The sequence below is a fragment of the Antechinus flavipes genome, chromosome 2, assembly GCF_016432865.1.
Source record: "Antechinus flavipes isolate AdamAnt ecotype Samford, QLD, Australia chromosome 2, AdamAnt_v2, whole genome shotgun sequence".
Lineage (NCBI taxonomy): Eukaryota > Metazoa > Chordata > Mammalia > Dasyuromorphia > Dasyuridae > Antechinus > Antechinus flavipes.
In genome coordinates, this window is record NC_067399.1 from 650,827,234 (window position 1) to 650,845,687 (window position 18,454).

The window sequence follows — 18,454 nt, forward strand, 5'->3', positions numbered from 1 at the left end:
AAGAAAAGCTCTTGCTTTTTTCTGAACCTCAATCTCCAGCCAGCCACCTCGCAAATTTATGCCACCAGTTACAAAGGGACTTTGATAAGAGTATAGATAGCTCAGACATTGTCCCTACTAAATAAGCAACTGAAAGCTCATCCTACAAGTGTTAGGGGAATAGTGTTACTTCTGTATGTGAAAGATCACATCACATGTATGTATGTATGTATGCATACCCTATTAAAAAGGAGGGGAGAGAAAAAAACAGTCAAGAAAAAACTGATGGAAAAATAGCTTAGCATAAGTCACATTCAACAATTCTATTAATGATGCACATAAGAATTTATTCTCACTGGCATTCTCACTGTTCCAAAACACAGAGTTTTAGCTGTATAAAATCTAACTTAAATAATAAGTTTAAACAAAAAGGCTGACTGTGTCTATATCTATAAAAAAAGCTATATAAAATTCCAATCTCCTCACACTAAGTAAAAGATAAAGCTTCTTACGCTTCAACATTTTTCTGCTGTAGACCAGAAGTCTTCTTTCCTGGAGCTGCCCCTCTCATCTTCCCTTCTGCATACTGCTCCCTTCAAAAAAGAAATTCAACTTTAAAATTTATCTTAAAATTAAAGCATGCCAAGAAAAAGGAAGTGGGTTGGTTTAATTACTTCCAAGACACCTATAACATTCAAATAGGAAAAAGAAAACTTCAGCTGTCCTCTATGAATTTCCACAGGGAAGCTTCTCCAAAACTACAAATAGTCAATATAGTATCAAAATTAGGAGATGGGGTTTAGCATAAGGAGACAGGCTATCTAACCTATAATTTTTTGTCCATAACAAATCTATTCAGAAGAGAAAAGGAAGAAGACTAAAAGTTTTATTGAAATAAAAGAGACTACAGAAATTTATTTCTTGTTTATTTGAAAAATAGTTCCATTTTACTGTCAAAAGACACAAAGTCCTAAGACTACTCAAAGGAGTTTTACTTCTAATGTCATTTTATTATATAAAATGTGTTTCAACTCTAAGAAGAAAAAAAAAAATTTCAGGGGAAAAAAAGTGAAATATAAAAACCATTAACTTAAATCAGACTCCCTTTAGAAAAAAATTAAAAAGCATAAAATGTAAGGGTGGTGGAGGTGAGGGTAGGGGGGAGAGCTTGGGAGAATTATTCTGCAGTCCTTTAAAATCTTCCAAAGACTTCCGGCTCCTGAAGTATAAAGATCACAGTGGTATAACACTAGGATGTAAACTTTAAATAGTACTGAATCATGCATGACTCACCCTACCACACCCCCTGCCACTCCTTACTCCACTACTTTATGTGAAACTTTCAGAAGCTAAATGTTTTAATATACAATCTCTCCCAAGCCACCCAAGAAAATGAACTATAAAAATTCCACCTACACTGAAGTTAATGGTTCTGTCTCCTCTGTTTCTAGCCTGGCTCTGATGACAAAGGATTCAAGCAGTAACAAGCACTGAATGCTTGGAGAAGTACCTCCATTTCCTTAGCAGAGAGTAAAAGTCTTGCCTGTACAGTCTCAGCTACAACCCAATAGGTTTAACATGGACTCTAAAATCACTCTATCGCAAAGTTCAAATGTCCTTCCAGCCAAGTGTCCAAGGATTAATTTAAAGTATTACTAACCTTATAACTATTTTGCAAAATAAACTTACTGATTGGCTTTCTGAAGTTCTCTCTGTTTCTGAAGATTTGTGTCCACGTATTTGAGTACTCTGCTTTCTGGAACCCATTCATCCCAGCTGGGGGTAGAAAAAAGTTACGTTAAAAGATCAGTCAACAATTAATCATTACTTACAGTCTGTTCCCAATCATTACTTGAGAGACCCAAGCAGATAAAATTATTCTGAATTAAATTCGATGAACTGGCACTACATGTTGGGGAACAGCTAAAAACATATTCCCCAACTGAAGTGCTTTTTCCAGCAGAGACCAAAAAGCTTGTCAGTCTCTCCCAAGAAATCTTGTAATTCTAACATTTCTAAGCACGATTCTAAAAGCAAAGTTTTAAAAAAAATTATTTTGGAATTGGTATAAAATAGTATTTTAATGTGTATAATTACATATTATATTTTTTAAATTACACCTTCACAAGATTCACAGAAACAAGACAACACTATGCAAACCATGAATCCAAACTTTAAAATGCCATAATGAAGCATGAGTCTACAAATTGATTCTGTTAAAGATTCAAGTTCGTTCGCTTTCTCTGATTATTAACAGTTCAATATGTGGGCTTACGGATGCATTTCTAAAGCAATCTAGACATTATTTAGTCTGTTATTTTCATATGAATGACAGTTATAAAATGTTTTCTGAGCACTCCGCCCCCCCCCACTAGAATGCTTAGGAGTCAGCTTAAATTACCTTTTGCATAGTCTACAACTAATTACAGAGCTATGCCATTTCAATCATGAGTTCACTACATAAAAATATCCCTCATCATATGTTACTGCAGGCAATACAATTCCCTCACCTGCCTTCTTGCTGCTAAGATATTTTGTAATGCCATTTGGTCGAGTACACCAACCACCCCCAAATCTAAAGCTCCTTCCAATAAAGAGGTTCTGCAGTGACATTGCAAAGAAAAAAGAGGAAAAAAAAAAAAGCTAACCCAAATTAAAAAACAAATTAAGAAGAAAACTCTAATGAAGGGATGCAGCCTTTTGGGGTATCAAAGTTAGTAAAAAGCCTTTTCTCCTGCTGATGGAGCTCCTTTAGTAACACAGTTCTCTGTGTCCTCAAAGCAAAGAGGAAAAATTTGATTGACTAATTCCCCACTTCTTTGACCTCCTATTTAAAATGAACAAAAAGAAAAAGAAAGGAAAAAACATACTTTCTATCTTAAAAAAAGAAAAAAGGAGGGAGGGCATCCCCATAATCCTCAATATGATTTCCTAAAGAAAACTTTAAAACATGCATTTACCTAGAGGTCAGGAAGGGGTGGTGTACTGAGGGAGCTCCTTCAGGAACAGGAAAAAGGGCTACAATATCCTCACGTGTCTTCAAAGTTTTTTCAGAGCGCCTGGGCCTCACAGCACTTCTGATGTAGACAGCATAGTACAAAGTAATCTCAGTAACTATGTGCAGAATTTAGCTTAAGCTTTATTTAGATTTATTTACAAATGGAGTATTTAAATGGCTGTATCAATCATTTCTAAGAGGTTCGGAGACTTTAGATTAGAACAAGTATCTTAGCATAAAGGGTTGGCAGAACTATTGTAAATTTTTTAAAAATAAATTAACATTAATTTGTTTGAAAGGAAATCCAATTTTGGTTTGGGGTTTTGTTCTGTTTCTTCTTAAAGAAAACATTCTATCCCCATTTTGATGAATTAGTTCAAAACAAATTATGAATCAAAGGCATGACTTTCCCACTAATTATTTTCCATCAGCCTTCCAACTACTGATAACTTCCCCACTAGCCCTCAAAATTACATTAAAATACAAGAAACAATATTAGCAGGACTAATAAACAGATTATCTTTTTGATAATTTAATACTGATTTGTCTCCTAACAGCTTGCCAATGTGTTCACTCAATTTTGACATTAAGAAGCTTTAAGAAAAATGTTAAGCCCTTCTGTTACCCCTTACCCAAAGGATTATTAAAGTCTTTTACAAAGCATTAATTTTGGCTGATGTTGTTGTAAAATTATCAATTTATAATGTGTTTAATACTTTAATTTATACAGGAAGTACAACTGGCTAACACTAACCTAAAATTTTATTAAGTTAATTTAGTAGCTTAAATACATAAATGTCACATTGTGTCTGATAATTTTTTTTAATAAACACCTTTCCTAAGGTGTTTATTCAACTTCAACCAAACTTCAAACAAAAATAAGGTTACTGCTATACTTCCCTTGATTTCTTTTGTGTTAAATGATTTTACTGAACTACTATTAGGAAATATGCATTCATAAATCAAATATTCTTTGTTCTGATATCACTAAGGTAGCTTAGCTGATTACTAATGACTAAAATGTGAAAAATAAAAGTTACATAAGTGGTCAAATTGATCAAAGTCAAAATCTCATTTTCTAAAGTGACAAACAGCTGACAAACGATTAATAAATAATAAATAAAACCCAATAAGCTATCTAATCCTATAGATTCAAAATACAATATTCAGGACATTTACTGCTGGGCTGGAAATTGTCAAATCAGTTTTAATTCAGAAATCCCCAATATAGGTAAAATCTAGAACTAATTTACTAAAATTATTTATCCTCCTATTTCTCTCCTAAGTCAATGACAGAAAATGGAAAATGATTTTTTTTTTCCAGATGTATTTACTTTTCCATCCATATACATGAAAAAATTTTAGGGCTAAGTAAAAATTATTTGTAATATCTAACTTTTTTTGAAGGAAAGGTTATACAAGAATTTGTATATTTGTATACAAGAAATTGCTGAATTTGTTAAAAGAAAAAAGCAATTAAAATTGACTTTTTAGCTTGCAACGTGCTCAGAATGCTACAATATTAATTCCAAATCTAAACATTCCCTATTAAACCTTATTGAGTTTGGGAGCCAACAAAATATAATATAAGCAGCTACTCTTTGCTTTACTAACTTAAAATAAAATTACAAGTTCGATAAAAATAAATCCAGAATTACATCTGTTTACATGAAATTATGCATTTAAAAATATTATTTCAGTTAGCCACATCTGCTGCCCTAATTTTTCTAGGTAGTTTGGACTTCACTAATTATTGTGCAATCTTCCCTAAGGATTTTCCAAGACCTAGACATGACCTCACTGCCCAGTTCCTGATCCCCTTTCCCTCCCATGTGGCTTTGGCTTGTACAACAATTAACAGACTGCATTTTATGTGCCTGTCATTGCCAAATTCTCATAAAGAAGGAAAAGTACAGAGCTTCCTAGATGATTACTCCTAGAAGAATCAGTACCACAAGTGAATTTGGTGCTGACAAACTTCTTCACAAATACTTACAATTACCAGAGTCACCAAATTTATGTCAGCGAGCTAAAAATCTGTAAATATTTTCTTTTGTTCATACCTCTAAGGAGGCAGAAATCTAACTTTTAAATAATTAATCTTACAAGGTACAGGAAGTAAATCAAAATCATGAATTTATTACTCATTCTTCCCTCGTTTCTTTTAAATATTTTATGCAGAAGTAATGCTGTTTTTCTGGAGGAATTCTCAACCTCACTGCAAGTTCATGTTGATCTGAAGCATTCTTGACTATTTTAATGCTAATGGGCTTTCACAACAAAACTTTTAATCCGGAAAGAGTAATACCTACATATCAATAGAAAACTACATATTATATGAGACAATATACCAAGGTTAACAAGATAAACAATCAACGAATGAATTCTGCCATATAATGGAATAAATGGAATATTTTTATTGACACAGAAACTTTAATTCTAACAATCCAAAAAACTGAAGCTTCTAATTACTTCTGAAAGTATTAAATATGAAGGCTCAGTTTTGCTGGGTGGACTTTGTTTTTAATGGATTAATTTAGGAGAAATTACTATTGAGCAATAATCACATTACCAATAAATCAATTGCAAGACCTACACTGATAAAGGGAGGTTCCACACCAGAAATCACCATATTGATAAAATTTAAGATGTAAGCAAAACAACAATAACAACAAAAACCCTACATATTTTAACACCAATTAAAGAAATAAGTAGGGATTTAATTAGATCATTAGACATCTCAAGTAGTAACCATAAGCTAATCTGAAAACATATACACTAGTATTTTTATCTATTGGAATGATAAAAATATTACTTTAGGACTGGCTTCATAAAGACAAGTATGAAAAGTTACCCTAATCAACATTATCTGAATATACACTAAAGCTTTCAAAAGTCTAATACTTAACAAATTCAAAAAAAAAAAAAAAAAAAAGCAACATGATTCTAAAAGATACTATACCTTAACTCTAAAAGAAATGAAGTAACAGCTAATGGCAAAGTTGCTTTGGGAAGCAGACACGTGGGTGGAAATCAACAAAGAGATTACAAAGCACAAACCTAAAATTTAGGTGGTACTGTAACTGGCTCCCAGGTCACAGCTAGGAAACCTTTTTTTGTACACTACAGGCAACAATTATACTTCTTAAAACAAAAGTCTAACTAAAACTTCCTCTTAAAACTAAAGTCTAAACAGAAACTAAAGTTTAACAAATCCCTTTAGAAGCTCCAAAAAAATATAGTAATGGGATAGAAGATTTAAGAGTGAGACTGCTTGCCAAATTATCACTATACTAAGGAAATAATTCTATCACTTCTACCAAAACAAACTTATTTGGCCCAGATAATACAGCAGGATAAAGAAAGATAAAATCAAAAGGCAGAAAAGTAAACTACTTTATGCCTAGGAAATTTCCATGCTGACTACTAGCCAGTCTATGCCCATTTCCTAGACACCATATGCATCTAACAAGGTCAAGCTTCTACATCAAGAATCCCACAGGCCAGGCAAATTCATAGGGAAACAATTGTTTGCAGTAATACACAAAGAACCCAGACAGACAGACTATGCATGATGCAAGAAACAGTAGGAAATAGAATGTGAAAGGCCAGACAAAAGCTATCAACACTACAGAAAAACAACTCCAAACAAATGCCTTACTGAAAGGGATCTAGTTACAGTTGAAGAAGAAAACTCGGCTGGTGAAGGAGAAAACCCTGCTGATCAAATTAAAACTGATCAATCTTACAACAAAAAAGAAAATGAAAAAAGAAATTACAAGTGGCTCCATCATATTGGAGAGCTAAAAATAATATCTGGATAATTCTGGAACGTGGTAAGAAAAATCCAAAATTGCTGAGATGATGTTTGACTCGGAGATCCATGGGCACATGCATTCATCACAACCCAAACCCTAGCAGAACACTCCAATTCTCAAGATAAGAAAGAGCCTTGGTGACTTAAGATTCCACACTTGGTTTGTAAATGCTTTGTGCAAAAAGGTGTCAAATTTGAAATCATGTTTTCAAAATATCTGATAGTAGCATTATGAATTTGGATTTATCTAATTCTTTTTTTTTTTATGTTAAGGTCACTCCCATGAGAAACAATCACTTTCATAACACTACATACCTGCTAGTAACTTAAAAAAAAAAAAAAAAAAAAAAAGGCTTACTTTAGTATTTCAAAGTATAGGAAATGAATAACATACAACAAATTGTCTCTGGGGACAGCATACTATGGAGCAAAAACTATGCCTACACAGAAACAGATGCAGAGCTGAAGTGAAAGCTGGTTTGTTTTGTTTTGTTTTGTTTTTACATTTTAGCTGCCTCATCAGTACAGGGTTGTTTATCCCAATGTAGCACAGGACTTTCAGTCACCTGAAAAAGGCAACTGTTACCATAGTCCTGATATAAAAAAGAAATATTCTTCTGGAGTCCTTATGAGTTCTAAATCCATTTTAAAGTAGCTATGTTTGGCAGCCAAAAAGCGGAAACTGGAGCTTAAGTTTCCAAATCAATCCCTCTGTATAATATAAGAAAGTTATGAGTTCAATTTTCATATTCTTCCTATTCACATACAGTGTACTTGTCATAAGACTAAAATCTGACACAGAGATTACTGTTAATAAATCATATCTCCAAGGATTTTTTAATACACAGACACACACATTCCCAAAGCAAGCAATTGTTTTTGATAAGTAAATTGTTAACAACCAAGCAATCTAGGTTCTTATTTTAGCCAACATTTAATTCATGCTTCAAAGAATTAAATATATTCTAAATAAATGAAAATGGTTAAAAGGTTGTTACTTGCTTTTTATTAATTTCTTTCATCACATTACAGTTTACTTCTGCAGTATAAAACACTGTGGCTTAAAAATCACTTGTAAAAACATCAAGTTCCTAGAAATTCAAGCTTATGCCAGTTCATGATCCAAACTCTTTTGTGACTTTACTCTGGTTAAAAAAAAGACAAAACTTGTGGATAGAGCTCCAATACTCACTTTTTATTCCAACCACTGTAATGTATAAAGTATTTCACTTGCTTGTCCTTTATGGCAACTTTTACACACTGAAACAAGAAAAAAACAAGTGATTCAGAAACATCACTTTTTAAAAGTCTGTAAATTATTTAAATGGCTTTAGTCTTTAAAAGAGAGACTGCCAATTAAGAATTAATTCTGTAGGTTAACGTAATCCACCTAAATATTAAAGTATGGATGACCAAAACAACTAGTCATATTTAAGTAGAGTAATGAGAAATCAGTCTTATGTAAAATCATATGATGAAAGAAAAAAAAATCAAAATTATTTTAGAATTATTAATGGAATAAAAAGTCATAAGCTGACTTCCTAAAATAGCATGTTCACTTTTAAAGAACTGATTCTTATTGAGGAATTAAAGTGTAATAGTAAACATTAATTTAAAAGAAAACATTCTATCAAAACAACTAGAATAGCTAGGGAAAAGAGTTATCCAAACAAGGGTGATTTTTAAAGAATTAGTTTTACACCCAAAAGAAGTACCCACTGCAGAAACATCAAGAATTAATAGCAAGATTAGTGTTACAAAAAACACAGGGCAGTCAAAGAGGCAAATGTGAGGCTAAGAGGGAAAAAAATGGTAAAGATGTCAAGATTGCCAACGACATTTTAAGAATTAAAAGTGTCATACTATTGTGTACTCAGGGAACAAATTCAGATGTGGAGAGGCTCATTTAGATAAAGAGCCAATAAAAACTAAGTAGAGGGAAACATGGAAGGGAAAAGACAGTAGAGACACATACATATCAAGATAAAATTTAAAATTTATACTGGCATTTCTTCAAGAGGCATTAAGTAAACATCTTCAAAACATTTAACACTGAGTTAAGTAAATGTCTTTTTAGTAAAGATTACAACACCTTCAGGTCTATAAATTTACAAAATGACTAACCATATATATTTTGGGTTCTTCCCCCCACACTCCAATTTTATTGAGAAAAAAATAATTCACTTTCCATGGCTTTATTGAGAATAAATTTCACCTGTAATTTCCAAGTATTTAGGATCTCTATATGGATATGGACAATATATGGTGGCAATCTCAAACTGATATATACAGAGTCCCCAGTCTTAAAAAGTTATTGAAGCTTCAAAAACTTAAAACTACATTAAGACTTTGGAGATACTTTAAACTATTGTTTTTAAAAAGGCTACTGGTTTTTTCAATTAACGCATTCAGCATAGCCAGCAATCAAATTGGGAGTTTTGCAAGAACCAGCAGCAACTTTTATTTATAATTTTACCAAGCGTGGTAGATTTTTTAAAATACATCTTTAATCTTGAGAGTCCCCTATTGGAGAAATAAGTTCTCATCTTGGGATGCTTCTATTTGACAATGTTTTAGTCATATTCAGATGAAGAAACTCTTCAAATAAAAATAGGTTCAGTTGTTCAAGTAACCATTTAAAACATATTCCAATTAAAGGACTGTAATTTAAAAATTTTAGCTTTTTGCTGTGACAATTAAAAATTTGACAATTTAGTATGAATCTGACAAAATAATATTAAAGGAATCCACAGGACTCACATATACTTCTTAACTTTCTAAGTGTCACTAAGATCCATATTTGTACATATAACATATACAAACAAAAAAATTTTTTAACTTAGAAACCCAAAGCTTTTTTTTTTTACAATAATTTCATAATTCTAAGGGTGCCTTCAAGTACTTATATTAGGTACAACTACATAATAAACTTTAAAAAATCAATATCATCCTATTTATGTGAGAATTTACTAACACAGGACGATTATTTTTACACATATAACAACAAATGAATTAACATGATGTATACTGTCTGTCACCAAGGCCACACATCTTTAAAAGGCAAAATCATAACATACATGTTAAAAATCAAGGCCACTTTAAACATCTATATTAATCAAAGGAAGAGGGAACATAAAACCCAACATTCCTTGTACTTTGCTTTTTTAGAGGGAATATTGGGAAAGAGGAGAAATAGAAGACATCACTTGCCTTCCTAATGTTGTTTCTCTTTCTTTGCTAAAATACTTTAAATGATTATTTAATTGCATTTTCGCTGTGAGGCCTTCTGTCTATTCCATTGGTCCATCTTCAAAGTCCTAAACTCTGAAATGTTCCTCTTAAATTGAAGCTCATGTTCACCTCTTCTATCTCTGGCCCCTCACTTATTCAAACCCTATTCAAACCTGTTCTTCAGCATTATTGTTTCCTACTATCTCAGATTTACATTACTCAATTATATTTCACAGATACAATCTTCCAATCAACCAGACACACTCACTTTGACCCGGTCCTAATCCAAACCTCTCTATTCTGCTATCTTTATTCTGCACTATTCCCCATACCTAGAATGTGCTCCCTCCCAGCCCTTCATTTCTGAAATCCCTACAACTCAGGTATACCTACCTCCAGTCTTTCCTGGGCTCCTGACCCTTAAAGGAAACTAACACTCTCTGCTCATCTCTCTTTCTATCCTCTTCTCTCTCTCTCTTTCTCTCTCTCTACCCCCTTTCCTTTGTTTCCTCAATTTTCTTATAATACTTTACATGTATCTCCCTTTTGCAATTATCACTCCTTTTCATCATTTATTTCTGAAAAAATCTTCCCCCTTCTTAGTATAGACTCATTGAGAAAAGGGTATATATATCCCTTCAAGACACAATAAAATGCTTTATACAAAGCAAGCATGTAATCCATGGTTTATGTTGGTAAGTAATAAAGCTTAAACACAGTAACCAAGGATACCATCATCTTAGAAAACATACTCATCTATGTTATAAACAAGAGGGAACAGAAAGAAGAGTGAGGGTGAGAAAGCTCAGCATGATGCTCAACTGAATCTGATGATCCTGGAAGCACTGAGGCAATAAACTGAATGAAATGTGACAGACGTCTCAAATATTGTTACATGACTTCTCGCTATAAATGACAGAAAAAAACCCTCACATTCAGATTCCAGGACCTGAAAATGCCATAGAAGGAGATGTTAGAGTCTAAAAAGAAGAAATTTTAAAGATGAGACTAAATACTTGATGAAGACAAAAGAATTTAAAATTCAAGAAAATTTGTTTTCAAGGCAACTAGAGAAGAATTTTAAAAAGGAAAGAGCAGAGGATCCCAAAGAATGGCTAACATTAATACATCGGGGGGGGGGGGGGGGGGGGGGGGGGGGAGAACAAGCAAAAAAGCATAATCAACCCCAGTCTATGCTCATCTACATAATCTTTATAAGAATGATCTATGTCTGAATCAAGAAGATCCTTGATGAAAACTTTGCAGATGACTTATGGCAGAACATATAGCCACAGGCTGGGGTGATCACACCACAAGGTTCTCTTCCTATCCACATGTGACCAACCTGACAGTGCAAAAGGGTCTTAAAAGCTTATCACCAAATAAGGTCTCTATCACAAATATAATGTTCACACATCGATTCTCTGAAAAGATGTATACACAAAGATGTCTGTTAAAAAATCCAGTTCATAAACATTAAGTGAAACATAAAACAGGAAGCAACAAGTTTATTAGCAGTAGCAAAGACTATCATGGAATGTGGTCTTATGTGTGGTGAGCTCTCTCAGTCTCCTGATGACCTCATGTTATATATATAGCCTATGAGGAGGCTCCAACTTCATGAAATCCAGAGCCATTCAAGAGACTGGCCAAGCAAGCTACACAGGAAAAACCAAATGTTTTTTGCAAAATACCCATTGCCCATATAACGACAATGTTGGCAGTCCATATTCTGAACAAGAACTACAGATGGGCAACAATCCAGGACACGGAGCTGAATAGGAGAAAAAGATTGATTTCATTCAGGAAATGCAAAATCCCTCCAATAAACCTCAACTACGCCATATACCAAAGATCCACCTAACTATACTAATATTCTCCTGGCAATGTTACAAAAGAATAAACCACAGAACAGTACAATCCCAGAAGAATAATAACTGCAGGTAACTCAAAAGGCAAAGAAGACATATGCTGGTGAATATAACTGGACTATAATACTATCAATGGTGATTTGCAAATGATACTATCAAGAATATTTGTGACTTGAAAGGAAGAGGGGGTTTACCATGTTTCAAGAGAAAGATACAATATATGAACAGTCCAAGGAATCACTGTTTTCCACGAGAGATTAAAATATCCAGGAAAGACTTCAAATCAGGTCCACTTTCCTTTTTTGGTAGGTTTTCTAAAGAAGCTTTATGGAAATATGTGGACAAAATTTACATAGAATGACAAGTCAAATATAACTTACAATATATACTATTTGAAGGGAATAAATTTGCAGATGAGATTCACTCAGGTTTACTAGTCAAATTAGTTTGTTTCCACTGAGCATGAAGTATCAGCTACAAAATAAAGGAAAAAACAGATCTGAAATTGGAACTTGGGCAAAGATAATTCATAAGCTGGATAATTCTATACATGTAAAATCAAAAATCAAACATGCTGCTTTAACTAGTTTTTCAATGTCGTCTTTACATTTAACCTGGTATAATGAAATGCTTACCAAATATCAACTTATATAATAAATAGCATGACTTTATTTAGCTAAAATCTAAACCCAGTCTCATAACCTGAAAAAGCACAAAAAAAAAAAAAAAAAAAACAGATTTCACTTAACAGACAGTTCATGTGCTTTTTCTACACACTAAAATACGAAATCTTTGTTGCCTCCATCTTATAACTCCTGTAGTTTTTTCCTAATAGTGCTCTTTTAGCAGCCTGGCAGGGCCAATGATTAAGGAGAAACCATACGCTAGAAGAAAAGAAGTTAAGCAAATGTATGGAAACAAGTGGAAAAAAAAAAAGATGAAAGATCAAGTATGCTACCAAAGCAAGAAGTAAAGAGAGAATTCAAAAGAAAAAAATCTATTTATGAAAAACTAATCAGAAGTAGCTCTCAGGAACCTGGTAAAAGAAAAGAGGTTTCATACCTTTGCTTCATAAAGGAGTGGTCCATGAAAACACAACACGCGTTCACCTGTAAAATATTTCAAAGAATTCAATTAATTCATAATTATTTAGGTTCAAGATAAGGGACAATAAAATAAAATATAAAATCATTCATGCCTTTTGTACTATACTACCAGCAAAATTGTAACACTAAGTGGAGATATGGGGAACGTTAATATTTCAGGTCAAATTTCAAACCTCTATTTCAGGTCAAGTTTCAAACCTATCTACAGATGAGCAAATTACTGTTACAAGAACTTGAAACATACATCAATCAATGAAATAAACAAAAAAGAAGGTACAATTTAAATGCCTGAAATTGTTACAGTTTTTGACATGAGCAAAGACAATGCCTTTAGCATGACCATCACCTGATGTGTAACAAATATAATGTGTAACAATATAATCTATATATTGAAACATTAACATCTTTCTTCTATGGACCATTCAATTTATAGTTTCATTTTTGCTTGCCTTTTTTTTTGGGGGGGGGGGGGGCAGGAGAGGTGAGGGGGAGAATGTTTTTCACGGTGCCTCATTCCATATGAATCCACATGACAGTTTTTTAAAAGCTAAACAGTTATAGAAGGACTAGATGAGCCCTGAAAGCCTAAAATCAGCTAGAGATTAGCTATGAATCCTACATTTCCAAGTCTAGTCTGTGTATTCTAGATTTAGTCCTTGTTCTTAAATTCCCTAGTAACTCAAGAAGAAGGATACAATCCCTGCAGGTCCTTCAGGTTTAAAAGGTGAGGAAAGCTCTGTTACTCCTAAATGATTTATTCCAGACAGACTCAACAAATCTTCAATGAAATCAAAAAGAATATCAAAAAGTCCAGAGCATCAAGCTCCACAAAGTTATTACAGGTTACAAAACCATCTTCGTAGTCCAAAAAGACACTCTAATAATAAAGTTTAAAAGTACAAGTTTCCACAAATTTGGGGGTAGCTTCTGCTTTTAAAAGCCAATCACACTTTGCACAAAGGAGCAATAATTAAATAATCATAGAGACACTTTAAAAATAAAGTACTAAGATGGTACAAAAAGTTTACTTATTAGTTTTAAAATATCACCCAACTGACCTTTTAGAATAGATTCTTAAACTGGGATCCAAGGATCCCGGTACCCAAAATATATCAAGATTTTCAGATCTGAGAACTTAGTTGGAGAAAAAAAAAATTACATCTTTTTCATCGTTTTATTTTATAATCCTAGATATTTCATTTTATACATTCAAAACTATTATTCTAAGAAGGGGCCCACAATCTTCACCAAACTGCCAAAAAGACTCAAAAAAAGAGGGGAAGAACTCATGTTTTAAAGTAGTGTTCAGTTAAAATACACCAGAGCATTAGGAGTGATTTCATTATAGCACTATTGTTGTTCAGTCATTTTATTCATGTCTGACTCTTTGTGACCTCTTTTGGAGTTTTCTTGGCAAAGATACTAGACCTTATTTTACAGATGAGGAAACAGATGGTTAAGTGACTTGTCCAGAGACACTATTAAGTGTCTGAGACTGAATTTTAACTCACGTCTTCCTGATTCCAGGCCATGCTATCTACTGCACCACCTAGCTACTCTCACAGCATTAACAACTTACTATTCTTCTCTATAATAATCTTCACTGCAATGAAGCACAAAGTAATGAAAGACCATTTAACAAAAACTATCTGTCAAGTCTAAAGATGCTGAATTTCCACAATAGAAACTGTGGATTCATAAATTTAGAGTGAGAAGAGAACATTAAAAGTCAACTCATCTAGTCCTCTAATTTGAGAAATGAAGAAACTAAGACTCTGAGAGGTCAACTAATTTGTGCAAAATCACACAGATTCTAAGTGATAGGTTAAGGACAGAAACCCCACCCTCACACTAATTTGGTCTGGCAAATCCTGTCTCAGATGAGACTGTTCTGCTGAACCCTCCCTACTAAGACTTGAAGGTCACCCTCACTTGCATTTTATCCTCTTTACTATCTGAGAATCACTGGAATAAATGCTGTATGGAATTCTCTTTCAAACATGGAATATGCTGGCATTATACTGTTTATAGAAAATTTGCTTCTATTCTGAATGCCCTGTTTTGTTTGCCCTTTTGTTTCGTGCATTTCCCAAATCAGTATGATATGCACCGTATCAAAGGCAAGTTACTAACACTTTTTTTAATGCACAATACTTTTGAAATAAAAATATGCTTTTTTAAAAATATTACCAGTTCTTTAAAAGATACAAACTTTTTTTAACTTGAAAATTATGAAAATTTATAAATCCCCAGCTTTAAGGAAATTGGTTTTTGTTAGTCATACATTATCCATGTACTATTATGGTCCAAGATATCAAACTTCTAACTTAACATTAAAAGATCCTACTTTCCCTCAAGTTATTCTTATAAATTATCTTACTGTAAACTAATTAGTCAAGCTTTCTCAAAAAATCTGACCTGAGATTCATTTGAGACAAGAGCTTGTGATTACAAACAGCAAACCTCAACCATTCTGCCCAGCTTTCAAACCTTTTTGGAGGCTGGTTCTGATGCTTGCTCAAATACTGGTGTAATGCTACAATTGCATTCAAAATATTTAATTCAAATTAAAATGCATTTAATTCAAATATCTATATTCTACACTTCTATTTTAAAATGTTGAGCTGAATCCAGTATCTATAGCATGCAAACCCAGTGATGCATTACGATTTATTTAACTCAATGCCCATACTCCCATCATTATCTTAAACAGACTAGTACTGTCCTAACACACAAAACAGAAGCAGTGCAATGTAATTAAGAGTTTGAACCCTGACTCCCTCATTTTAGACATAGACTAGTTAGTCACTGCCTTTCTCCAAGTGTGTGATGTCAATGATACACAAAAAAATGCTAAAGATACAACTTAACAAGTTGACAAGGACTATATACCTGAGAGGTAAACAAAAATCCAGACCTTCCAATCAGCAAAGTAACCCTCTAGATCCAAGGTCTAAAACAATAGACATATTCTAATCAAGAAAGAGGGATATAAAGAACAAAACAATGAAACTTTCAAGAAATTTCAGTTCTAATGAATATAATACAAAAGTGAAAAGATAAATCTTACAAACACAACATAGGATGGTAAAGGACTCTGGGCAAGTCAAGGATGACCTAGACTTTGGAGAAGTCCTGCCTCAGACACATACTAGCTAGCTAACTCTTTTTAAAAAAGTCACTTAACCTTTCAGTGTACTAGGAACACCCTAAAAAGAGAAGCTGAAGCTACAGACAAGACTTAAAACTGGTAGTGTGAGTTTCCTTCCTTATCTCTTCAATCCTAATATCAATTAAATTTTAATTCTACTCCTCAAGCCTCATCTAATTCATGAGTAGCCTTGTGGAACAAAACAGCAATGCCTACTAGCATTTCTTCATTCTCCATAGAACCTTCCCCCTCCGTGACCACTGCTAACCTCAGATCCAACCTCACACTATATTTCTGATATATATGGAGCATTTACCATGTAAACTAAATCCTAGTCTCCTTTTCCCAACTAGCTTAAAAGCTTCTCCACAGCAAAGACTTCCTTTATATTTCTTTTATTGCCTGCCCACAGATTTAAGCTAAATTCTACTACATGCTCAAATGTCTGCTGAGAGAGCAAAAGTTCCTTAAGATAACATATAAAAATTAATTCGGCTAAGGAAACAGGGTTGTCTAGGATCAAATATTATATGTAAGTAAAATAAAATCTGTCACTGATTATAAGAAAAGACAATGTACGTGTAGTAGTCTAATATATTTTCAAGAATAGGATACAACAAAAGCGTAAAATTATGTGCTGTATCACAATGGTTTACATTATAGAGAACAAATGTTTCCAAGGTTTTACAGTAACAAGTACTCTACTGAAAATTCGGCATCGGCACTGCTCTCAAACAAAGCAAAGCAAAATGTTTAATGAGAGGTTAAGATGAAAGTCTCTTTGGTCTCTTTCTCTCCATCCCCCCAGCACAATGAAGCCTGGTTTTAAAAATGCTGCATCAGCCCTAAGAATTCCTCCGCCATCAGGCTCAAGGTGTGTCTCGGGCAGCCATGTTAGGAAGCAGCTTAACATGGGGAAGAAGGCCCTTCCCAGAAGCTCGGTCTCCTCCGACAGACGAGAAGAAATCTATTTAACCCCAGGATGACCCCTCAGGGCTGGAAGACGCTCACAGGGGTAGAGATCTCCAGCCAATCAAGCTGCTGGATTGGGTTGATTGCAACCCCCTCCCCCAAACGTCCAGTTTCTGACTGCCTTCGGGGCCTCCCTTCACCCTCCCCCTTTTCGCCAACAAAACCCTCCTCCTTTTCTCCAACAAAACCCTGCCCTTCTTCGGAAGTCCCCCCAATTTGGGGGGAGGGGAGAGGGCAACGCTGGAGGGGTCGATGGCCTGCAGCTATCGGGTCCAAGACTCGCCCTCCACCTCCCAGGGAGGGCCTGGAGAATTCACGCTCCATTTATTTCCTCACCTGTCAAATGAGGGGGGCTGGCCCGGGGAACCTGTCGGGACCCCCCAACCCCTAACCCCCACCACGCTGTGACCTCTGACGACGACAGAAGGACACAAAAGGAGCGCAGCGGGGCAGGACCCCCGGGAGAAGCGGGATCGTCGCTCGCCCTCTTGGGCCTCAGTTTCCCTCTCAGTCAGCAATGGTGCCGGCCGTCGGGAGGCCCGCGGTACCACCGCCGCAATCACGCCTCGCAACTGCAGATTGCGACGGCAGGTCAAGGTTAGGAACAGGGACAAAGAGGGCGGCGCCGTCCGAGCGGCGCTGGGACACAAAGCGGCCCCGCCGCAGGGGTGGGCCTCTTGGGCCCAAGGGCAGCCCCCGGCCCCTCCCCTGGCCGGGCCTCGGCTTCTCTCGGCAGAAAGCACACCAAAGCCCTTGAGCGGCCTTCCAGCCTCGACTCTCTCCGTGACGAGGCATCCTCAGGCCTTCCCCAGCCTTCCCGCCCCCGGGGCCCCGAGGCCTGCGTCCCGCACTCACCCTCCTGGAATTTGGGCTTCGGGTCCTGCTTCGGCGCCATTTATGAACGACTCTCCGCCTCCGCCTCCTGCTTCTCCGCCTCCTCCCTCCGTCGTCGTCGTCGTCGTCGTCGCCGCCGCCGCCGCCGCTACCGCCGCCGCCGCCGCCCCGCACCACGCCCAGCCGCGCGTCACGCCTGGCACCGCCCCCGGCCCGATTCTCCAGCCGGCCGCGCGCCCCTTGCCAAGGAATGCAGCGCCTGAGCGTGCACCCGCACGGCTAGGCGCACATCTAGGCGCATGCGCATACCCGCCCCCGCCCCGTCTGAGGCATGCTGGGAGAAAGTTGGCTTGTTTTTATTTCCATTACGTCAATCAGTCTAGGGCAGGGCTAGAGCATTTAGTGAGCGCCTAGTGTGTGCCCCAGGCAGGGCGAAGGCGGAGCTCACAGTCTGATAGGGATATTTTCGTTCATTTTTTTAATTTATTTTTTTTA

At 35.6% G+C, this 18,454-nt stretch overlaps 1 protein-coding gene across 9 annotated transcripts in view; it reads right to left on the bottom strand.

Annotated features, from left to right (window-relative positions):
• MORF4L1 (mortality factor 4 like 1) overlaps positions 1-18,094 on the bottom strand; it is a 39,726-nt gene extending 21,632 nt beyond the window's left edge. For 3 of the 9 annotated variants that reach the window (XM_051982400.1, XM_051982399.1, XM_051982395.1), the window contains exons 1-6: positions 17,981-18,094; positions 12,959-13,005; positions 7,987-8,054; positions 2,940-3,056; positions 1,669-1,755; positions 492-572 (exon numbers count right to left, since the gene is read on the bottom strand). In XM_051982400.1, coding sequence (XP_051838360.1) covers positions 492-572; positions 1,669-1,755; positions 2,940-3,056; positions 7,987-8,054; positions 12,959-13,005; positions 17,981-18,020 — 440 coding nt within the window. In that variant the 5' untranslated portion in view covers positions 18,021-18,094. The remainder of the gene's footprint in view (positions 1-491; positions 573-1,668; positions 1,756-2,939; positions 3,057-7,986; positions 8,055-12,958; positions 13,006-17,980) is intronic. The other 6 variants (XM_051982401.1, XM_051982397.1, XM_051982396.1 and 3 more) reach the window with 4 other exon arrangements.
• Between the last annotated feature and the right edge of the window lie 360 nt (positions 18,095-18,454).